At 43.4% G+C, this 24,584-nt stretch overlaps 2 protein-coding genes across 7 annotated transcripts in view; one reads left to right on the forward strand and one right to left on the reverse strand.

Annotated features, from left to right (window-relative positions):
- The first annotated feature begins 908 nt into the window (after positions 1-908).
- LOC147418949 (pentatricopeptide repeat-containing protein At2g02980, chloroplastic-like) overlaps positions 909-24,584 on the forward strand; it is a 39,871-nt gene continuing 16,195 nt past the window's right edge. For 2 of the 6 annotated variants that reach the window (XM_086506270.1, XM_086506271.1), the window contains exons 1-2: positions 909-1,061; positions 1,199-2,173. In XM_086506270.1, the coding sequence (XP_086362396.1) occupies positions 1,047-1,061; positions 1,199-2,173 (990 nt within the window). In that variant the 5' untranslated portion in view covers positions 909-1,046. The other 4 variants (XM_086506269.1, XM_086506267.1, XM_086506268.1 and 1 more) reach the window with 4 other exon arrangements.
- Positions 4,289-12,968, reverse strand: LOC147418950 (uncharacterized). The gene is made up of 5 exons (XM_086506273.1): positions 12,405-12,968; positions 11,703-12,310; positions 11,235-11,601; positions 10,893-11,054; positions 4,289-10,749 (listed from the first exon to the last, which is right to left on the reverse strand). Exons 1-5 carry the CDS (start codon positions 12,966-12,968, stop codon positions 10,252-10,254), a joined length of 2,199 nt encoding a protein of 732 aa, XP_086362399.1. The 3' UTR covers positions 4,289-10,251.

Raw genomic sequence — 24,584 nt, forward strand, 5'->3', positions numbered from 1 at the left:
ATAAAGCAAATTGCGACACGTGGCACTGGAAGAAAACGAGTCTCCTTAATATATAGCATAGATATAGATATAGATAGTATAGATAGGTGCTTATGGTTTAGGGTTTCCGTTGCAGAACAATCCCAGAAGCATTCTTTGTCCGAAGGTTCCTGCATGAATGCTGTGTTGTACATTATGTTGCGACATTAAGCAGTGCTGAGTACGCGTGGAGGAATTCCGAGCTTGGCCCAGTATAACAATATTAGTGCATTGAGAAGGTGGTGCAACATGAAATTGAGCGCAGCTTGTGAATTGCTGGGTGGTGAGCTTAAGCGTTACTGTACCCATGATGGTTACAGGTGTGTTTGCACAGTGATGCAAGGTGCTGGGTTGCTGGTTCCACCGTGATCACTACGGAGCTTGCAGACATGGCTTTGACCTACGCTGTAGATGTATTTACCTGTTGGGTTTCACACATGTTAAGCGATTGTGGGTATTGTGTCAATTGATTATGGACGTTTGGATGATGAAGTATCGATCGTCCATGGCAGAAAATTTAAAGATTCCAAGCCTTACCCAGGTGTACTTGTTCTTCTCAAATCTACGACAAACTGAACCTATCCAGAGCTAGCTGCTGTAAATGAATGGGGTTCACACAGGTGGGGAAGCGAGAGAAGGTCTATATTTTTGCGGGACAGAAGTGTTGGTATGCCTTTCAAACTAGTGCGAGTCGATGAATGACACCAGCCGGCGCGCTCATGGCTTGGGGGGACGTTCTTCTATAATGCAGGCCTGGAGCCACTTGCCCCACATGGGCCCTTGGAAAGTTACAGGTCCACAAATTGCGCTTTGGGCAATCATGGGCTTGGGCAGATCTGACTTCACAGATGCATTCCCCCAGATGTCCTTGACACGGTGGCTTCACTCATGCCCAATGGAAAGTCGTCCCCCTTCTGCAGATCTGCAAAAGCATCTATCAGATTTTCAACAAATCCAGACGTTTGCCAAAATGTTGCAAAATGCAAAATGCTTCGCAACAGGAAGCGTTGTGCACCACATGATCCTTCATGCTGGCTACACAGGTGAGAGATTCTTGTGCAATCTTCTCATTAGTGTGTATGGCAAGTACAATGCCCTTCAAGATGCTTTGTATGTCTTTCATAATTTTCAAAGAAAGAATGTGTTCACTTGGAATATTCTTTTCTCCTCTCTTGTCCAGCTTGAACAAGCCGTTCTAGCTCATCAGCTCTTCAATCAGATGCTTGCAGAGGGTCTCCTGCCTGATAAGTTTACCTACAGCACGATGGTTGATGCATGCGCCCTGCTAATTACTCTTTATACAGGTATGTTAATTCATTGCATGCTTGCTTATGATGGGTTTCAATGTAATGTTGTCGTTGCAACTGCACTTATCAATATGTACAGCAATCATGGCCAACTTCCACGTGCAATGCTTGTTTTTGATCATGTGACGGAACACGACACTGTCTCATTGAGCGCCATGATAGAGGCTTATGCTAAACATGGGTACGAGAAAATGTCCGTCCACCTTTTTCAACAAATGCAGGCAAAGTCAGTCAAACCTGATCCTGTCGCTCTCAGTGCTGTTCTTGGTGCTTGTGCCACCTTCTTGACATTAGCATGGGGAAAAATATGTCACTCTTCAACCATCGAGAGTGCCCTTGAAACTGATCTATTGGTAGAGAATGCGCTAGTTAATATGTATGTGAAGTGCGGGAAATTAGATGATGGTTTGTGTGTGTTTAAGAATATGCAAACTCGTGATGTAATATCATGGACGACAATAATTTCTGCGTACAATCAAGCCGGACTTGCGCGCCAAGCGTTGCAGCTCTTTGCAGAGATGCAGGCGGATGGGTTAAAGCCAAATGCCATTACGTATGTCAACATTTTGTCTGCATGCAGCCAGGAGGGCTTGATGGAAGAAGGCATACTTTACTTCTTTTTGTTATGCAATGATTCGTGTGTTTTACCGACCTTTCAGCATTACAGCTGCCTGATTGCCCTTTTAGGAAAGGCGGGGCAGTTGGCGGAAGGAGAGCTTTTGATAAACAATACAGAAGTTCGCGAAAGTGCCGGGGTGTGGCAGGCATTGCTCGGTGCATGCAAAGCTCATAATGATGTGGACCGTGGTAGAAGAGTTGCTGAGCGTATCATACAATTGGATCCTCTGGTATGTGCAGCTTATGTGGCTTTGTCAGATTTCCTTTAATGACAGCAACACAGCGCGTGGACTGCCAGTGCATGCTTGCCTCACTGTGCGTGTTTGTGTTTGCGTTTGTACATGGGGCTTGATGCAAGGATTGTAATGAATTGAAATATTAAATTACACACGACAACAAAAGTTGTTTGAATGGATAATCGGAAGGCGAATACGGCATGAATTGCCATTTGTTGTTACAGATACTCACGTCTAATCTAAAACATGAAATGTGGATTCAGAATGGGAAACAGGAACGGGAACAGGGAACGGAATCTTGAAAATGGCCATTCCCTGTAAATATGACGCAAGCTTCGTTAGCATGCCACCTCACGAAGAACAAATGCATTGACCTTGCCACCTTGCTTGCCACCTGGGGACATGTGGAGGCATGCCCCCCTCCACCTCATCCAAAAGAAAATTGCCACGCATGACATAAGTTGACATGGGATGTATAGATTATCCACCATAGCTCTCTGTTGTGCTTAAAGTGCATAGTGAAGGTTTCTTTTATGCCTCCCTAGGGGCTGCCTGATTAAGATGCCCCCGTCTCCAAAATCATCGCATGCACTTGCGTCAAAAAGATCATGGTAGCAATAATGTTACCCATTAGGAACCATGAAAACCTTCATTCAGGTAGAGAGAATACATTTTCTAAGGGCGAGAAGCTGTTGCAACGATCATGGACATGGTGGGGAAGAGAAGCATTGTGTGCAAGTCACCAAGGCTCAAGGAAGTTATATGGTGGGACATATATTTACCAACTTACTTTATCATGTGAGGATCTTTGAGCAAATATTGATCGGTAACATTTGTGATTGTCAAGTTGCATGTGTGGTGTCATTTATTGGGAACCCCATTTGGCTTGGCATTGGTAAAGTCTTGGTTTAGCAACAGAGAACTCTTTCTTCTCTTTTTTGAGGTAAAAAGCCAACAAATAGAAATTTTGAAACCTTAAACGAAGCAAAATGTTTATTCAATGCTTATTATGCTAAGAGATCTATTGTAAGTACAAAGGTTCTCTATGAATTGATAACAATATTGGGAAATCTACCAGTCTTATGAGATGATAGATCATAGGTTGCCATATTTTTGTAGTATTCTTTTTTATTCCAACTTTCTAGAATAGCAATTAAGGTTTGAAAAGTTTCAATAATATATAGTTGAAGCTTAAAAGGCCCTAATGTAGTTTCAATAATATGTGGTTGAAGCTTAAAAGCCCCTTATGAGAACCAAGAATCTCTCTCTCTCTCTCTCTTTTTAAGGTCTCTTGGGATAGTTTCCTATGACGTTAAAACTCTCTTCTTCTTCTTCTTCTTCTCTCTCTCTCTCTGGATGGACTAGAGAGGATGTGTTTGCAGGTGCAATTTCAGGAACCGCGAACAAAGCTCTGCCTTTTTGACACTCTGGTGACTCCAGCTATGCTCTATGGAGTTCAGGTGTGGGGACACTCAGTAGACCACCATGGGAGATCTAGCAACACAGATGGATGGAGATGTATGGAGAGGCCTCTGGTCTCTATGATCGCTCGGATTGTCACAATGTGGTGATGTGGCTGCCCTTGGTACACACAGATTTGGCTGGCTGGCTGGCTGCTGCAGACTGCCGGGAATGCTGACGTGGCTGGTTGTACGGCAGCCTGCGAATTGCGGCGCGAGTTGCGGGAAAAGCTGACACGTGGCTTGCTGTATGGATTTCCGTGTTTTTGTGGCAGCAGGAAAAAGCAGCGCTGATTTTGCTTTTGCTTTATTTTAGGGCTCAAGAGAGCTTGAGAGAGAGAAACTCCTGCTTTATTTATACAAGCAAGAGAGAGAAAGAGCCTTTGCTTTATTTCTAAAGGCTTTTGATTTTCAGCTTTTGGGCTCTGCTTTCAGTATCCCTTTGTAACTTTTAAATACGCGGGTTGGCCTCTCACAACTTAGAGCATTTGGATGCAGAGTCTGAGTGTGAGCGCCTGCCCGCACTCTTGTACTTTGAACACAGATTAATACAAAAAGAAATACCGAAAGGGGCGCCAGTCTTTGGGGCCAATATCTCTAGGCACGAAACTCCGCCGTGCCAGTGTCGAATCAATTGTAAACTGTGAACTGTTTGAAGTGATTATTTGTGCTGTCGTGGTAGATTCTCGACTTGGAGTGTCCAAGTCTGTTACATTGGTATCAGAGCACGGCCGATTTCTCTTCTACGGGAAATCCGATCCCCTTTTTTTCCGCAGCACTTATGGCTTCAAGCAAAGAACAGTCGACTCCCTCTGCATCCGGAGATGTGGGAAGGGATCACAACGAAGATTCACGCGAGGAGTATGGCCCGCCTCGGCCTACTTAGGCGGAGCGTCGATAGTTGATCGGCGATGCAACAAAGATGATGCTCAATTTTGCCAAGGACCCGAAATTGGCAAAATATATGAGCAAGACTTTTTTCGAGAGGTGCACACGCAATGGCAGAAGACCACAAAACCACCCCGAAAACCCGCTCTCAAGAAACCTCCTACTCCCAAGAAGTATACAGAAAAGAATTAGAAGAGGTGGTGATGCACGAATTGCTCAGCTTTTTGACTCGCAAAACAAAGCTAAAAAGCACGACAAAAAGAAGAAGAAAGGCACAGACTTCCCGGGTTATTTGGGTCGTAAGTCTACATTTGAAAAGGCAAAGAAACAGAAGAAGCGTGCTCGATTTGAAGGAGTACCCAGTTCTTCTTCTTCTTCTTCGCATAGTTCTTCTAGCTCATTTGACTCGAGCGAAGAAGATAGAAAAGGCAAAAAGCGAAGCAAAAAGCAACGCTTCGGAAAGGGCAAGAAAAAGGCAAAGAAGTCTATATCTCACTCCGTGGTTGACAGTTCTACTGAGGACTCATCTACAGATAGTTCGGACTTTGATGATAGCAGCTTTTAGAAGAATTTTTATAAAGCCAACTAGTATGACTTTCTGGAAGACAAAAGGAAGAAAGTCCGAGAGTTTAAGGAAGGTGGACAGTCAATTAAATTTGACACGTTTTTTCGTTATAGAGATGCTTTGAAGGTTTTGTCTTTTGTACAACAGTTTGACATCGCTTTCGCGGGAGGGCGTTACTGAGAGCACTCTAAGATTCGGAGAGCTGCCTCTTACTTTAAGGGGAATGCTCGAACTTGGTGGTCCACGCTTCTATTAAACAAGACTCCGCCAGTTAAATGTCTGAAATTTAAGAGGCTTTTTATTTCTTCTTGGTTGACTCGAGAGTATGAACGCGATATATTCGGATGACCAAGAAGGATACAGTGGACACTTATTGTGAGAGATTTTGGAGCTCTTTTCCACCCGCCTCTTCATTTAAGAAGATCTCGTTCAAGGAAGAAATTGAGCGGTTTACCTTGGGTCTTCCTACAGAGATCCGAGATCACTGCTTAGAACAAAAGTCAGCTTCCATTCAGGAGCTGATGAGTCATGCGAAACGGGGTTTTGCCATTCACTCAGGCAGTTTGACCTACCCCACAGATGAGATCATGACGTAGAGAACTGAACAGACTTCGGGAAATAAAAGTAGAAAGAAGAAGAGCACCCAGAAACGACAGAAAAGGATGCACGACCTCAGCTCACTCGTCGAGAGAGGATCAGCTATATCAAAGAGGGGAAGTGTTTTGAATGCGGGGAAATTGGGCATATCTCCGCGAAGTGCCCTCACAAGGCACCGAATGAACAGGACGACGAAAGGCCTGAGAGTTCGAGAGCAGCTGAGGAATGTGGAAGAACAGGCAAGATGAAAACAGAACTGGTACCACATTGTGTGGGGCCTGAACCGAATCAAAGGAATGAAAGTACAACCTTTGCCGCTTTTAGGGCAAAGTGAAGGATCAAGAAGCCCTCTTTTTCTTTGATGAAGGAGCCAAGGCCAACTTCTTCTCACTTGGAATTGGTGGCTCGATTTGGAATTACGCTCGACAGGCTGAGGCCACAGGCGGAGGTAGTTTGAGTGGCACCCGGACGAGATGTTGCCATTACACCGATCATTGGCAAACTTCGTTTGCAATGACAGGGGTGTTTAGGCATGAGGATTTCTACGTAATTTCCTTGGGAGATTGTGACATCCTACTCGAAATCCCTTGGTACCACAAGAACAACGCCGTGGTTGACTACCGGGCCAAGAAAACGACTTTCACAAAAGAAGGGCTCAGAGATTGTACTTGATGAACTTCAGTTTTTTTTTTCACTTTTTGGGAAGAGAACTGAACGATGAATGAAGGTCGAATATGTTTTGACCTGAACAAAGAACGCCAAGATTTTTCTGCACACTCCTGCTGATTGCTTGTCCGAGGGCCTGCCAGGCGAGTTGCCACCAGCTTGTCTTAAGGATCATACCATTGATTTGATACTTGGAACCGAACCAGCCACCTTATCGTGTGAGCCGAGCCCAGAACGAAGAGATTATGAACCAAGTGAAAGACCTCTTGAAAAAGGGTCTTTTCCAGCCTAGTACTTCACCGTATTGCTCTCCAATGTTGTTGGTTTTGAAGAAAGACGGATCTTGGAGAATGTGCATCGATTATAGAGCTCTCAACAAAATCACCATCAAGAACAGATTTTCGATTCCTAGAATCGATGATATACTTGATCGACTTCAGGGATCCCCGTGCTTTAGCAGGATCGACTTGAAAAGTGGATATCATCAGATCCGAATTGCGCCGGGAGATGTCTACAAGACAGCCTTTCGGACGACTTTTGGGTTATTTGAGTTTTGGTGATGCCTTTTGGCTTAACCAATGCTCCTGCGACATTTAACCGGATGATGGACAGAATTTTTCGAGAGTATCGACTTTTTGTTGGCACTTTCTTGGACGATATTATTGTTTTCTCCAAGGATGAGGCAGAACATAGAGAACATCTGCTTCAAGTCTTTCAGGCATTACGAGATCACAAGTTAGTGATTAATGCAAAGAAAAGCGAATTTTTCCTACTTTAGATACACTTTTTGGGACACATTGTCTCAGCAGAGGAAGTGCAGATGGATCCGGCCAAGATAGAGACTATCCGTGATTGGCCCGATTTGCAGAGGTTGCTTCCCCTTTGCACATCTTGACACAGAAAGGAGTCCCTTTCTCGTGGGGACCCACAGAGGTGACTGTCTTTCAGACTTTGAAAGAGAAATTGACTACGGGACCAGTTTTGACTTTGCCGGACTTGGAGAAGTCATTTGAAGTATATTGTGATGCTCGTGGTCGTAGTCTGGGTGCGGTCTTAATGCAAGGACATGTCATTGCTTACGAGAGCCTTTGTTCTCAAGGCCAGAATTGACAGCACAAATTTATGAGAAAGAGCTTTTGGCGGTTATCCATGCTCTTACTCAATGGCGGCACTACCTACTCGGAGCGGACTTTACTGTCTTTACAGACCATCAGAGTTTACGCTACTTGTCACAGAAGCAGCTATCGGAAAAGCAGATGCGGTGGGCGAACATCTTGTCACAGTTTCACTTCCAAATTGTCCATGTGCAGGGATATAAGAATTTGGTGGCAGATGCTTTGTCTCGGAAGCCGTTGGTTCTGGCTATTTCCGTGATACATCATAGGAGCTTTGAGGGTATGGTCGACCAGTATGTTACGGATACGGATTTTGCAAACATTTTCACACGGATATGGGATCGGGAGACAATAGCGGGATATTCCATTCGGGATGGCTACTTGGATGAGGAAAACCATGTTGTGCGTTACACAGCCGTTGAGGGAAAAGATTATGACTGAATGCCACTGTCCACCGTTTACGTTTACGGGTCACCGTGGCATTGCAACCACCTTGAAAGGGGTAGAGAAATACTTTTTCTGGCCAAGACTCAGAAAGGATGTGGATGAGTTTGTGTGCAGTTGCTTCGTATGCCAGAAGGTCAAGTTTGACAGGCATAAAGCACAGGGATTGTTACAGCCTTTGCCCATACCCACCCGCCTCTAGGAAAGTATTGCAATGGATTTCATTTTTGATCTCCCTACAACACAGAGTAGTCACGGTATCTGGACTGTTATTGACAGATTTAGCAAGCAGGCTCATTTCATTCTAGTGAAGAAAATAGTCAAGCCGGATCATTTAGCGAGACTGTTTGTGGCCAGATTTTTAGATTACATGGCATACCTGAGACGATTGTCTCTGACAGGGACCCCAAATTTGCGAGTTTGTTTTGGAAGGCAATTTGGGAGAACATTGGCACGTGGTTACAGTTCTCGTCATCTTTCCAGCGGTAGACTAACGGGCAATCTGAGATTGCCAATTCAGTGGTTTTAGATTTATTGAAGTCTTATATCTTGGATCAGAAGACTCAATGGGAAAAGTATTTACCTGTGGTGGAATTTGCCTACAACAACACGATACACTCTTCGACGGGGAAGGCACCATTTGAGATTATTGGAGGTGCTGCGAAGGTTCCACCCTTCCTAAGCTCGAAAGGTAAGATTTTTGAAGCTGATGAGTATACGCGATTTGAAATTGAAGGAGGATGATTGGGTGCTCTTACATTTTGAGAAGGCACGCCTGAGAAAGAAGGGAAAGGAGAGGCTTTCTCCAAAGTTTAGTATGTGATACTACGGACCTTTCGAGATCTCCGAAAAGATCAGTGATGTCGCCTTGCGACTGAAACTACCTGACACTTGGAGGATTCACAATGCATTTCATGTGAGTCTCTTGAAACCCTTTAAAGGTGATGTACTCGAAGACGGGGAGCCTGATGAGCAACCCGAAGTGGAAGAAAACGAGGAGATCCTTGTTCCTCAACAGATTGTGACACATAAGGATAGTAAGAATAAGGGTAAAGTAAGAAGGTGGTTCTTGGTTAAATTCAAGAACTATCATGCATTGGATGCGAAGTGTATGGAGGAGGAGGACCTAGCAGATACTCCTCAGATTTGGAACTGAAGCTTTTGGTTTAGCATAGTCTACTCCAAATGGAACCCCGAATTCAGCTTGGCCGGAGATTTGGTGCAGTGGGTTTGCACAAGAGAGGAGTTACTCCTCTCCTTTGTCAACAGATGCCTCGATTTTTTGCTTTCAAGAGGGGGGTATGTCACAATTTGGTGACGTGGCTGTCCGTGGTACACACACATTTGGCTGGTTGGCTGCTGCAGACTGTCGGGAATGCTGACATGGCTGGCTGTACGGCAGCCCACGAATTGCGGCACCAATTGCGGGAAAAGCTAACACGTGGCCTACTGTACGGATTTCCGCGTTTGCGGCAGCAGGAAAAAGCAGCGTTGATTTTGCTTTTGCTTTATTTTAGGGCTCAAAAGAGCTTGAGAGAGAGAAAATCCTTCTGCTTTATTTTTACAAACAAGAGAGAGAAAGAGCCTTTGCTTTATTTCTAAAGGCTTTTGATTTTTAGCTTTTGGGCTTTGCTTTTAGCTTTTAGCATCCCTTTGTAACTTTTAAATACGCGGGTTGGCCTCTCACAATTCAAAGCATCTGGACATAGAGTCTGAGTGTGAGTGCCTGCCCGCACTCTTGTACTTTGAACACAGATTAATACAAAAAGAAATACCGAAAGGGGTGCCAGTCTTTGGGGCCAATATCTCTAGACACGGAACTCCGCCGGGCAAGTGTCGAATTAATTGTGAACTGTGAACTGTTTGAAGTGATTATGTAAGGTGCAGTGGAATGAATGTTTGAACTTTGCTCAAGATGAGTGCTCCATCATAGTTGACACGTACGGTCACGTACGATGGTTACACGTACGAAGACGTGCGGTACTAATCGAACTAAAAAAAATTAGACGTACGTTGACGTAACGTACGATGCAAAAAAATAAATCATATATTTTTCAGAGCTTTTACTCTATTATGAGTAACTACTTAGTATTAAGTACATACAACTCAAAGGAGATGTCTTACAAGTAAGAACATTAAAGATTTGGCCATGGACATTGGAAACGGCAATGTTCGAAAAAAGATGATCATGATTGCATTTGATTTCATAATTCATTACATAAGTAGAGAGTCGAGGCTCGAGAGATACAAGTGACAAAAAGTAGTACAAAAAAGTAGTGACACAACTCATAGTCTCATGGCCCATGGGTACAAACTTTAAAGCATAAAGAGAGAGTTCTAAGTGCTCATATCGCTCTCATCACCGGAGTTGTGGTCCGAGCTTGAGCTAGAGCTTGAGCTAGAGGTAGCTGCATCATCCTCATCACTACTTGCATCAGATGCACTAGATGCAAGACCATAATCTCCCTCACTAAGGATGTTGCCCTCATCATCAAACTCTGGCTCTCTAGGATCCGCAGGTCTAGAAATGGACACATTCTCCAAAGTGGTGTCCGCCATAGTAGATCCGCTACCTGAGCCTCGCCGCACATAGGTCCTGGGTGTCCGTGCCGACGCTCTTCCACTCCCACGAGGAACCGAAGTGGAAGCTCCTCCACCTGTAGTTGCCAAAGCTCGCACAACCACCTTCTTGCGGGACCGTGTGTGAGAGACACGGCGATCAATCTCCTCCAACTCCAAGTAGAGGTCTCGAAATATTTGCTCCTCCTCTGGATCGCGAGCTTTGTTGAGACTCTTAAGAGTCTCAATGGAGAGCTTGCATTCATCTACATTCACCTATTTGTCATTTACAACATGCAAGAAGATTAATGGAGTTAGCAATTTGGTATGCCAAAAATATGAGCACATGATACATCATACATATTACATCATACATGTGAAAGCATAAATAAAGAGTATGATGTAGCCAACTCAATTACCTGCCTAGCCATTGGCATCTCGTGCATGGACCTCAACATGCGTAAATTGGAGCGACAATAGATAAGCCACTCCAATTGCTTCGTAGAAAGCTTGTTGCGGATCTTGGTGTGTATAAGAGAATACGCCGACCAATTCCGCTCACATGCACCCGATGAGCAATCCTAGAGCACATAGATGATAGAAGAGAGGCATGAGATTTGAATTGTGGGAATTTTCAATTGAGAGGTGACTTATGTGACATGTCACATGAATGATGAATGTCAAATGATGACATGATTGAGATTATAAATTTATAATTTATGGTATGGTATTATGTATAATCATTAATATATATGATATACCTGTCCAAGAACCCTCAATGCCACCCTTTGAAGGTGAGGCAATTGATAGCCAAAACATTCCCACCAAAAAAGAGGCTTCACTAACGAATCCCTCTTCCAACACACCGAGGAAGCGAATGCCGTGCCTCTTTGGTCTCCATAGTTGATGAGCTCTTGGAGAAACTCTCCATGGTGTTCTTCATTGAGTATCTTTGGAAGGTACTTGTCGCGCTCCTCTTGAAGTGCTTGATCCGCAAAGATTGATGGCTTTTTGAAAGCCGGATGCAAGAGGGCGGCAAAGCCATGGATTGGTCGCCTCATCCAATCCCACCGCTTTTTAACAAGGAAGAGAATGTCATCTCTCTTTGGAGAGTCCTCCAACACATCACTACAAAGAGAGAGAGAAAGATAGTCAAGCATGGAAGGGTAGAACCGTAGATAGAAAAAAACAACTTACAATGTACATAAATCATAAGGTGATATGTTTACCGTGAACCATCGGGTGCTCCATCAAGAATGGTGGATCTCTCAATCTCCTTGTAAGCCTCCTCCATGAAGTGGTAAAGGAGACCTATGGTAGACCCTTCCATGTCGGTCATCCGAAGCACCTTATACAATGGCAATACCACCATGACAAGACCCTTGACCTCTTGCCAAAACTCCTCCTTCAAGCAAAGCCGTTGGATGGCCTTTGCATCTTGTTGGGATGATTGGGTCTCTTCTTCAATCCATGCTTTGAACTCATCCGAGACCATTGTCTTTTGCAAGTTGGTTTGCACATCATAGAGGCGCTCAAGGAGGAGCCACATAGCGGCAAAGCGTGTTGCGGAAGGCTTCTTCAACACCAAGCCGGAGTAAGTGCGATATATCGCAAGTACTCTCACCTTTTTGTTGATGAAGTTGACGATGGAGAGGGCTTGGGATAGAATGTCCTTTACCCAAGGTAGGTCGCCAATGTCCTCCAAGAGGAGGTCAATGCAATGTGATGCACATGGAGTCCATACTATGTGTGGATACTCCGCCTCTAGCTTTTTGGCCATGGAAGCACAATTGGAGGCATTGTCAGTGATTACTTGAATGACGTTGCTTGGACCGATCTACATATGGAGAAAGAAGGGAAAGTGAGAAGAGCCAAGGCAAAAGACAAAATTGAAAACAGTAGATACTTGAGAGTGGAATAAATTTTTTTACCTCTTTTATGGCTTGACGAATGTGGCGGTAAATGAAGGCACCCGTGACCTTTTTCCCCCTTGCTCCCGCATCAACTGCTCGCAAGAAGTAGGTGCCAAGAGGGCATGAGACAAGGATATTAATGATTCCTCTCTTCTTGCGGTCACTCCATCCATCAGTGAGAATAGAGCAACCATACTTTACCCATCCGGCACGCACGGGGTCAAGAGACTTGTCGATTCGTGCCCTCTCTTCATCAAGCTTTTTGGTGCGCATGTCATGGTATGACACTCCCGTCCACCCTTCACATGGACCAACCGCGGCAATAGCCTTCACCATGCGTTTCCAACGATCCGTGCGAAGAATATGAAAAGAGAGATTGCACTCAATGATGGTGCGTGCAATCTCTATCTCCGCTTGTCGTTGCCTCTCTTCGAGGAAAGACAATGGACCGGAAGTTCCACCCACCGTTTGTGCAAGAGTAGCTTGCTTTGGAGGCCACCCACCATGACTTCTTTTGCTCTTCTTTGAGACGCTACCACCCTTGGTGGAGGCCATGGTAGCGCCGCCGGATGCAACGGACATTGATGGAGAAGCATCCTCTCTACAACGAGGTTAGCTTCGCTAGAAAAAGCATCCACTAACTCATCATCCTTGTGAACAATCACATCATCTTCATGCAATTCATCATGCTTGTGAGAAATCACATCTTGATCATGCAAATCATCATGCTTGTCATTGTCATCCAAATCATCATTGTCATCATGCAAATCATTGTCATTCAAATCATCATGCAAATCCTGTGTATCATGCTTTGAGAAGAAGAGACTGAGAGAGTCTCCTTTCCCCAAATCTCTTGCATCTGTGCCTGAACTTGAGAAAAGAGTCGCCAGAACTCTTTGTTGTGTCGGTCACTCTGTTCTTGGAATGCTTTGGCTTCCTTTCTTTTTGCTTCTCTTTCGGCTCTTCTTTCTGCGTGTCTGCGTTTCATTTCTGCCATTCTTTCTGCATGTCTGCGATCCATTTCTGCTTTCTTTCTGCATTTCTTGCTTTGCGTTCTAAATTTATTTCCATAAACATCTGATCCAAAGCCTCCATAGAAGTTAATGCACTCCTTGACGTAGATGGGGAAGGGTCAGAAAAACCTCCTGGTGGGGAAAATTCTTCTTCGCCTCTCTCATGCTCATCACCTCCAAGCGAAGTATCCATTCCGCTTCGAGTGACGACCATTCTGAAGTCGTGGGTTCTTGTGGGTTCTTAAGTTCACGAGAAACTTGGGTTCATGCGGGTCTTGGGTTCTTGGGTTCTTGAGGGTCTTGAGGTTCTTGAGGTTTTCTTTTGCTTGCAAACCGCGTCTGAGAAGGATCTTCTTTTCACCCGAGTTCTACTCCTTTCCGCGGACGCACCCCTTGGTGGCCTTGCGCTCACACCAAGGTTGCTTTTTCCCACCTCACGTCGATTGGCCGGCCGCTAAGTGCACGGTCCGCTCTCAATGAGTGAAAAGAGACACAAGGGGAGGCTGGACAAGCCCTTCTTTCTTGGGTTTCCTGTCACTCTTCAAAAACATGATTAAGAATCGACACGCCCAAGCGAATTTGGATTCGTGCGACCGCGACAAGCAAAACAAATTCTTGTGGTTCTTTCCTTGAGTGATACAGAACACTGCCAAAGCTCTGATACCAATGTTAGGAGCAGCGGAATGAATGTTTGCGCTTTGCTCAAGATGAGTGCTCCGAACTGTGCTCAAGGTTCCTTTTGTTCTTATGGAAGGGAGAGCCTTTTGTTCTTAATGAGAGAATGCTATGATCACAACAAAGTGAATGGACACTGTGCGTGCAAGTGTATGAGACTGAGAGATAGAGAGAGAAGAGAGATACGACACCATAGACGTTGTAAAACCCTCCTCCGAAGGCCCCACTCTCATCGGCGAGAGTGGTCTACTTATGATTGCACAATCTGGTATAATGGGAATGCATGTGGTTGATGCAAGTCTAAGCTATGTCGACGGCGACGACGGAGATGACGACACGGACCTAAGAGCTGAAATCTGCAATCTTTTATTTGCTGTCCAAAAATGCTATGGGCTGAAATCTGTGAATCTTTATCTGCTGAATTCTGACTCTATCTCGATGATGATGTCGATGGCGACGATGCGACGATGATGCGCTGAAAACGCAGATGCTGAAATCTGCGTTTTCCGGGCTGAAACTGTAAACGTTGCGGAAACTGACCATGCGGCGAGGATCTGCTGCGGGAAGGTGAGATCTACGAGGTTCGGGACTTGATCTGCGGTGTCTAAGGGCTGAAAACTGAAAACACTGATGCTTCTTGGTGTTCCGTCGCGGTGAATCTGCAAAACGCTGGGGCTGATCTGCAAATAAAAAACGCTAGGGCTGAAAATGGTTCTGTTGTCGTCGGATGTTCTGCAAATGCAAAACGCTAGGCTGATCTGCTGTGTCGTGATGACGCCGGGCTGATCTGCCGTGCAACAATCGCCAGGGATGACCTACTGATGCAAAAACGCTAGAGTAGCTGGTGTGAGGCAAAAACGCTATGGATCTTGCGGGTTCTGTTGAGAAGTTGCCTGTTGAGCGAGTGCTCCTGCTGCCTCTTCTGTCATTTAGTGCTAGTCTAGGTTTGCTTATATACAAACTTACTCAATTTTCCCTACCTACTTTCCAACAAAAGTCACTTAAAAATAATAAGTGAAAAATGTCAAAAATAGGTAAATTAGGCTAAATGCACTGGAAATTCCCCTGATGGAATTTGATGGGAATGCTTATGATCATGCTGTGTGCAACCAGAGGATATGCATCTACACTAAGTGACTGGGCATGCACGGTCTAGGAATAGACTCACAAAAGTGCCAGATCACTTCTAATCTAGAGCGACTGGACTGACTGAACCCTTGTCATGCTGTAGCTTGTCCACGGACACATAGGGTTGGATGTGTCACGTGACAATATGCATCTACACTAAGTGTCTGGACATGCACAGTCTGCGAACAGACTCACAAAAGTGCGAGAACACTTCTAATCTAGACTGACTGGACTGAACTGAACCCTGATCATGCTGTAGCTTGTCCACGGACACATAGGGTTGGATGTCACGTAACATCCTCTTCTTTTCAAAGTGAGGTACTAGTACCGAACTGTATGGCGTCGAGGGAGATCGCCAATAGCATCCGGAATCCTGGAAGGGACTCTTCGTCGGCCCACTCTGATGTGTGGGTCGTGCGGTACTTGAACTTCATAAAGGTCTGCAACGCTTGCTTCTTTGGGCCATGCCGAAAGCGACACAAAGTCTTCTGTGGCTCCTTCGATGCCTCAACTTCGTCTAGAGTCATGCTTCTTTCTTCTTCAAGAATCTCCATGGTTGAAAATTCCTGAAACCATTTTCAACACAAAACCATGAACATATCTATTCCATGTAAAGTGATTGGAAAAAATCTTGTTGTCAATAGACTATGCGTGCAATGTAGATGAACACGGAGTGCCAAACCGTTCACCACACACATGCAAACAATGAGATCGAATCTTTCGATTCTGATTTAAAGCAATCAACTATGGCAATTCACAACGGAAATGCCCATGCTTGGTGCTCATACTGTCATGTGCTGTTTCGGGTACTGTGTCATGCCAAGGAAGAGACATGGAATGTGACTTCCTTGAATGCATACTTTTCAGCTTTTTATGAAAAATCCGCATACATTTGTGCTCATTCATGAGTGAAACGTGCTCAAGGTACAATATGTCATGCCTAGGAAAAGGGATCACATAAAGACGTTGACTAAAATATAGGAAACGATCACGAATGAAACACTCGAACAATGCGTGCGTATGAATCATGCCAACACATAATACTTCCTGTGAGGGTTCTTTGGACCGAGGCTCGAGAGCCAAGATCGGTTCTTCGTGTTTGATCGAATCTGCAATGAGGTTAGCTTCACTAGAGAAAGTATCAACTATACCATCATCCTTGTGAACAATCACGTCTTGATCATACAAATCATCATGCTTGTGAGAAATCACATCTGGATCATGCAAATCATCATGCTTGTCCTTGTCATCCAAATCATCAGGCTCATCATTATCATCCAAATCATCATGCGAATCATCATGCAAATCATGTGTGTCATGCTTTGGAGAAGAAGAGACTGAGAGAGTCTCCTTCTCCTGAATCTCTTGCATCTGTGCTTGCACTTGAGAAAAGAGTCGCAAGAACTCTTTCACGTGTTGGTCGCTCTTCGCTTGTCTTGCTTTGTTCTCGTGGTCATATTCTGCTCGTCTTTCGTTGTTCTCGCGATCAAATTGTGCTTCTCTTTCCGTGTATTGACGCTCTATGGCTGCCATCTTTTCTTCGTGTTCACGCTCTATGGCTGCCATTTCTTCTTTGTAGGCCTTTCTGTCTGCTTCTCTTTCTGCAGACACCTAGACACCTTTGTAAAACCTAGAACAGAGCACCTTGGCTGGAAAAAAAAAGCCATAATGCATACACATTTGCAGATCTTTAGATCTGCTTTATCACCCTGGCATGCACCTGTAGACACCCTTAGCCCTGCTTGGCCCTCTTCATAGCAGTGACCCCTTTAGTTGAGCCAACAAGTTATGAAGCTCTTTGCATACAATCAAAGGATGACACCAATTGTGGGTTCTACGAGCATGAAGGCTCTTAGCCCCTTCAACTATCAGATGACAAAAGCGTTGAAGGTGTGGTTGGAGTGTAGAGGACTCCTTGAGTATACACTCCTTGATTGGGTATATGTATAGCCCCATCCCCACATTCTCTTGAGTTTGCAAAAGCTAGCAACAAAAGACAGCCAGGGTATTGTGCATGTCCATGGCAAACCCAAGCAATTGTCGGCACAATTAGTACAAGAAAAATGTCGCCTACCCTATACATGTGTGACTGCCTTGCAAAGAAGACAACCATGCAAGATATGGTAACGGCTTATGGAAACCCAAAAACTAATGATTTTTTATTGCACGGGTGTCCACATGTTGAAGTATGGGAGTGTCTTTGATGGGTGTTGAAAGGCGTATGGTTGATGACCAAAGTGTATAATATATCCTGCTACTCATGCCATGATTTATGCGACTAAAATGCAAGGTGGTGTCAACTGGGCTGAGGTACTCATCCAACAGTTTTTTACCTAAGCCAGAGGAGTAGTTGGCATGATGGATAGAGGGCAGGCAATGAATACTAAAGTAGGGCAAATCTTGCAGCTTCTTTTCTCGGGGCAAGGCTTCAAGGGCCCCACCTTTCGGGTTTATAACCCTACTATGACATATGTGCCCTTACTGCTCTTTGATGTGCTGGTGACCTCAATGATAATCACTTTTGGACAGGGTTAGTCTAGCTAACTAAGAGCAACTGGCATCACTTCTAGTTCTGGTTCTGTTGATGCTACCAATACTGCTTTTTCTGTGCCACTCAACAACCGTCGATGAAAAAATGAAAACAAGAAATGTTGGAGAGGAGGTTGCAAGCTTTATCAGCAACTCAATGTACTATTACAGGACCGATCAAACCATTGATATAGGTCAAACGATTTTTGTACTAGTTTCTTTGGCAGTATCTACTCCTTCAATGACTATACCTCTGCTATTGTGGTATCTACTCATCAACACCTAGAAAAACGGCAAGACGACAAGGAGGCACACAAGCCACTAGAGCGGCTACATTTTCTTTTAGAATTAAAAGAGTTTCCCTCAGGTTCTAGTAGCAGTTTAAAGTATACTTGGATGCACACCCAGGATACCAACTACAAGAACAACATGTTACTGACTATTTGCAATTTATGTATCAAGAAAATCGGCAGTGGCATGAGCAACGACAGTAGTTACAAGTTATTCTAGTCCAACAGCAAGCAAATTTCTGAGCTAACAACTTAGAATCAATCTTTAACGGAGAGACGTGCTGAACTAGAAGGGTGGTTGCATTGGGTGAAAATACGTGCATTTTCCACAAATTAGCGGGAAGAACAAGCTCAATGCCAAGTCTAAAAAGCAACAGCGGCAGCTATTACAACTAAAGAGTGGCAGGCGGAGTTTGATAAAAGTGTCTCCAAGGAGTTGGAACTTGGATCCACATCGGGCAGACTACTCACTAAAGACGGAATATCAAAAAGCAAGTTCTGATCTGCTGCCACTGATGGAGGATGATCTGGATGGAGTTATTTTTGAAAGAAGATATATACAAGCTCACTAGGAAGGGGAGATTCAAAAATGGCAAGCTACACTCAAGCCCTTGTCGGTGGTTTGATGTTACCTGCACTAGAGGGTCATTCGGGTGGGACATCCAGCTCGGCTGATTGGGGTATGAGAAAGGCTGATGAATATATCCCATTGTCCCATCCAACTATTTTTTCAAGCCTGTGATTGATGGTCTTGTGAACCCTAATAACTGGTTTTTATTGAATGTGGAGATGGCCCTCCGAGCGATGGACACAGAGCTAGATAGTCTCAAAACTCAATGGAGCAAGGAGGAGGAGGAGCAATTGCAGGAGGAAGTGGCCACACAGGAGCATAGCGCTACCAAGTATAAGAGCCTCTTCCAATGCACTGCCTTTTTCTTGAATCAGTGTGTGAACTCTCTTAACCTCTTCAATCCTTTGGCTCCTCCTTGGTGGATGGAGGTATCAACACTGCTTAAACGAAACTACCTAAGTTATCAACCATTTGCCCAGTTGCGGCCAGATGTAAATCCCAACCCACCTCCCCCTTTCATTCCTTCTACGGAGCCTTTTGAAAGCAACTGAATTTGTAGTAGTGTGGGATCAAGTCCTCCATGCATGCCAAATCTTAGGCCGGAGCAACCTTAGTTGAGTACCAAAAGGGTGTATGTGTCTGATCAACCCTAAGGCTAGTCTTTAAAAAAAAAAATCCTTCCAATCCCATCTAAAAAGCCCTAAGTTATGTTAGATGTACTTCCTACATGCTCTCTACTTTCCTTATGTGAAAGATTTTGCTTATTTGTGTACTTGCATAGGTAATACTGCACATAAGAAATTTGGTGACTTAGTTGCCTTTTGTAGTAGTAAACATGCTCCTCCTTTGGAAGATGGTGTTGAGGTAGAAATTGAAGCATTCAACTCATAATTGACATCTTTGCCTAGGCCAGTTGCCTTTACCATCTGTGAGTTCTCGAATGCAATAAGATTTCACTTTCTATTTGAGGGAAAATTCTTGTGCAAGTACAAAATGTACAAGAATAGAGAAGGTCCATTTTCAATATTTCTCAAGGATGACTTACTAGATAAAGAGTCCAAGCAAACCATCACCTTTGTTGTGTGATAGAACCTTACATCAACCAATTTGTTGAGTCTTTTGAATTTAATGACTTGTGCGCATTTAATGTGCATTAGTGTTGAGGAGGAGAAGAGTTCACACCGACAAATCCACAAATGTGTGGGCTTTGTATGATAATGCTACTACCTTAGTTGTCAAAGCGGAGCCCTTTGAGTGTTCTTTTGTTCTTTACCTAGAGCATAATATTAAGGACTTGATTGTTGGATCTTTAAGTGTGGAATTTGTGCCAAACATTGCCTTCTCATGATGAAGATTGATGACTCTAGAAAGAGTCATGGAGGGATTAGTCATTTGATTGACCATTGTTGATGGGACAGTCTCAAGCGATAGAGCAAGTGTAAGTGCTATTTTTTTCCCATTGAGTGCTTTTCTCTTTCATTTTTCTCTTGGAGAAAATAATATTTTATGGACTAAATTCATACCTTTCTTTGTCTTTTTAGCTCTTGTTTGTTCCCTCTAGGAGAGTGGATTATCATCTTATGGTCAATGAATTCAAGCAAATGGATCGTGCTCACATAATATTAAGCAACACTTTCTCAATTGTTGATGTCAAAATCCTTTTGTGACCTGCACAAGATATTGCATCCAACTTTTTGTGATTGTCTTGCAACAACTGAATTCTTGGTTTTGGAAAAAAAATAAGTTTGAAGTTTTGTTGTTTTTTTTCATGTAATGATTTTTTTTTTTGGTGTGATTATCTCACTTCTTGTGTTTCATGTAGGTCTTTGGCACACTAGAGGTGGTAAATGTTAATAGTCTTGAGGTCGAGTTTGTATTTGGTGATAGTTGTAGGGAGTTTGAGTGAGTCAACAAGCATCCAATCCTTTTTGCTACTCTTGTGACAAAGTCTCATCTATTGTCAGGGTGTCATCTTTGTAGGTGAGGGTGGCCATAAAACATGGAACCATCAACAATGTATCTTTGCATGGAAAGGTAGTTGATCATGGAAAGGTAGTTGATCAAGTGCTTTGTCTCTTTCTCCCTTTTCTTGAACTTTATGAAGACATCCTTGTTGGCTTGAAATCCTCTCTCATTAATCTCAAGAAAGTCACTTCCACAGTTGACAAAGAAGTCCATGTAACTAAGTGTAAGTATGGTTTCTCAAAGTAGTCCTTGTGGAATCTATGATTCCATCTACTATTGCTCTTGCATCTAGCTTCATAGCTCTAACCTTCACTTATATCTTCTTCTACTCTCTTCAATTGAGGCTTTTATCTATCAGTGAACATACATCGTATTTTATTTCTTGGACACACTCTTGTAGTCATGATTGAAAAATTGTTTAGCTTTCATGCAATGGCATGCATCTTGGAATATATGTATGTTTTTGGTCTAAATATCCAATGAATCAAGAAGGTTTGAGTTCTTTCTTGTCCACATTTGATAGTGTTATTTCATTGAACATGCTACTTGAAGAGATTTTTGATCTAGTTGTTCTTGACATTACTGCAAATAATGTTGAAACCATTAATGTGTGCTTGAAGGCATGGATTGTTCAAACTCAGCATGAATCCAATGGCTCTCTTGAAGTGAAGTTTTGTGCAAGCACTCTTGAAAACTCCACACACTTATAAGCTCTTGAGGGTGCATTTAAGTTTGGGTGTTTGTTGCATTTTAGGTCTCATTGCACAACATATTTTTCTTTGAGAATCTATGTTACAAAAAGACCGTTTCTTTTGGACATTTGGATGCACCTTCTATGTCCTAATTCTTTTTCTGGCAGCAACTCGTCTGGAAATTCTGGTGATAAGGGCAAAAAGAAGATGCGTTGCCATTATTGTAAAGCTAATGATCACTTGATCAAGAAGTGTCCTAAGTTGAAGACCAAAGAGGCTAAGAAGAAAGAGGGTGGTTCCATTGCAAATGCTGGTTCCATTACCAATGCAGCCATTGTTGAGTCTTCTGTGAAAGGAGATTGTGATGCTGATGTTGATGCAGAATGGGCTTTTAGTGCAGAGTGCACTTACAATCCTACTATCCATGATGCATGCATGTCGGTTGCTGCAGATTCACATGTGTGGTATTTTGACAGTGGTGCTACAAAGCACATTACCTCACATAGTGAATTGTTCACCTCTCTCGAGTATGTCCCTCATGGGAATTCATTCACTTGTGCCAACACTGCCTCTTATCATGTTCAAAGAGTTGGAAAGATTGTGCTTACTACTGCAAATGACAGCTCTTTCACACTTGTTGATGCACTTTATGTACCTGGGATCAAGAAGAATCTTTTGTCTGTATCTACACTTGCTAGACTTGAACTTGTAGTCAAATTTGTGGATGACAGATGTACAGTTCATGATCTCAGTTTTGGTGATGAAATTGTTGTATCTAGGCTTTTGTGCTGTGGGCTGTATAAGCTCACTTTGTATGACAAGTGTGGATAAAATTTTACAAATGCAGTTGCAGATTCAAGGGCTATTTCAGATGCAAAACTTTGGCATGCACGTTTTGATCATCTAAAGTTTGTCAGTTTGCTGCGTTTGCAGAAATCTGATATGGTTGCTTCTTTGCCGCCTCTTGAAGCACCTGTCAAACATGCTTGTGAAGGCTGTATTCTGGATAAAATGTAGCGTTCTATGTTTCCAAAGGATGGTTCAGTTAGGGACACATGCAGGTTGCACTGGCTTGTGTATAATATGTTTGTGGGCCCATACAAACTCCATCATTTCAGGCTAGTCATGGGATAAAACACCAATATACAGTGCCTTATACACCTCAGCAAAATGGTATTGCTGAGAGGAAACACAGGTCACTTACGGAAATGGCATGATGTATGGTCAAAAGCCAAGCTTTGCCGCATTCTTTTTGGCTTGAGGCCATCATGTGTGCCACTTATGTACTAAACAGGTGTTGTACGAAAGCTTTGTAGTCTATTACTCCATATGAAGCATGGCATGATAGAAAGCCTTCTATTGAGCACATACATGTTTTTGGCTGTTTGGCATACGCTTTGGTGCCACAAACACAGCGCAAAAAATTGGATGATAAGGCTGTCAAATGTATTTTTGTTGGTTATAGTGCTGAAAGTAAAGGTTACATGTTGTATCATCCGCAAACAAAGCGTACTTTGGTTTCACGAGATTAGTGTTTGTGGAAGATTCTATTCAGCCCTTGCTGTCATTTACTAGAGACAGTAATGTAAGCTTAGAGGACATTTATGACACTTTGTTGCCTCTTTTCAGTGGTGGAAGTTTGAATGTAAATTCCAATGAGGCAAATGTACAGCCTATGGGGGTTTCCAAAAATGTTACAGATCAGCCTACTACTGATGCAGATGTACATGATGTACTTGATGAGGAAAGGACTGAAAATGAACAGGCTAGAGGTTTGCCAAAATGGTTGGTGCATGCATTGCATGACAGTAAATTGGATGCACCTTTGTCTAGTTGTGCTCGTTCAGGCTCTCGCCATGCATCTTATGCATCAGATTGTTATGCTTTGGTTGTGTCTAGCTTACATGATGTTGAAGAACCTCCGTCTTTTGATGAAGCACATAATTCAAAAAACTGGATGGCTGCCATGCAATCAGAATATGATGCACTTATAGAAAATGATACATAGACTTGATGTGATTTGCCTCCTGGCAAAAAGGCCATTGGTACCAAGTGGGTTTACAAGTTAAAATGCAAACCGGATGGTGAGATCGATTGCCATAAGGGTAGACTTGTTGCAAAGGGTTATGCACAACAAAAAGACATAGATTATGAAGACACTTTTTCTCCCACTTGGTACTGTGCGTTTTCTACGTGCATTCGAAGCTCATTTTGGTTGGGATGTACGTCAATCAGACATTGTTACTGCTTTCTTGAATGGTGACATATTTGAGGAAGTTTATGTAACGCAGTCTCGCGGTTTTGTCAAGAAAGGACAAGAGGACAAAGTGTACAGATGTAAGAAGGCTTTGTATGGGTTGAAGCAATCTCCTCATGCTTGGTATGAGAAAGCTGACACTCATTTGGTCAAACAAGGCTTTCATAACAGTCCAACGGAAAGCACATTGTATGTAAAGTGTGAGGGTGATCTACTTCTCATTCTGGTTCTTTATGTCGATGATTTGCTGATCATTGGACCAAATGAGAGACATATTGCTGAATTTACGGCTGATTTGAATGCTACTTTCAAGATGAAAGATTTGGGGTTGTTGCATCATTACTTGGGTATACAGTTTAAGCAGTGTGATGGTGGTATTGCCTTGTGTCAAAAAAGTTACGTAGAGACATTGCTATGTAAGTTTGGACATGAGGATTGCAAACCTACTGCCATTCCCATGGAAACAGGTTTGAAGTTGAGTCTACATGATGCTGGTGATCCTGCTGATGTCACTCTTTACCAAACTGATGTTGGATGCCTCATTTATGTATGCAACACGAGGCCGGATATTCAGTTTGCAATCTCACAGGTCAACAGATTTATGCATAGCCCATGGTCTAAGCATTGGCAGGCTGTCAAGAGGATTTTTTGCTACCTTAGTGGCACTTTACATCTTGGCTTGTTTTATCCCAAGGGGATCATTGCCGCTAGAGTTACATGCTTTTTTAGACTCAGATTGGGTTGGTTGTTTTGACACGCGAGTGTCTACAAGTGGTTTTTCTTCATGCTTGGCAGTTCATGTATATCATGGTTGAGCAAGAATCAACCTACTGTGCCCACTTCGAGTTGTGAGGCTGAGTACATGGCAGTCTTCACAGCTACGGTTGAGTGTGTATGGCTCAGACGCCTTATGGCTGATTTGGGTGTTGGACAGGACATTGCCAACACTATTATACTGACAGTCAGAGTGCATTGGTAGTTGCGAGGAACCCAATTTTTCATGCTCGCACAAAGCACATTGAGGTGCATTACCACTATGTCAGGGAGAGGCTCTCAGCAGAAGAGATCAGCTTGGCTT

Source organism: Adiantum capillus-veneris, chromosome 29 (assembly GCF_014529385.1).
Source record: "Adiantum capillus-veneris isolate H3 chromosome 29, ASM1452938v2, whole genome shotgun sequence".
Classification (NCBI taxonomy): Eukaryota; Viridiplantae; Streptophyta; class Polypodiopsida; order Polypodiales; family Pteridaceae; genus Adiantum; species Adiantum capillus-veneris.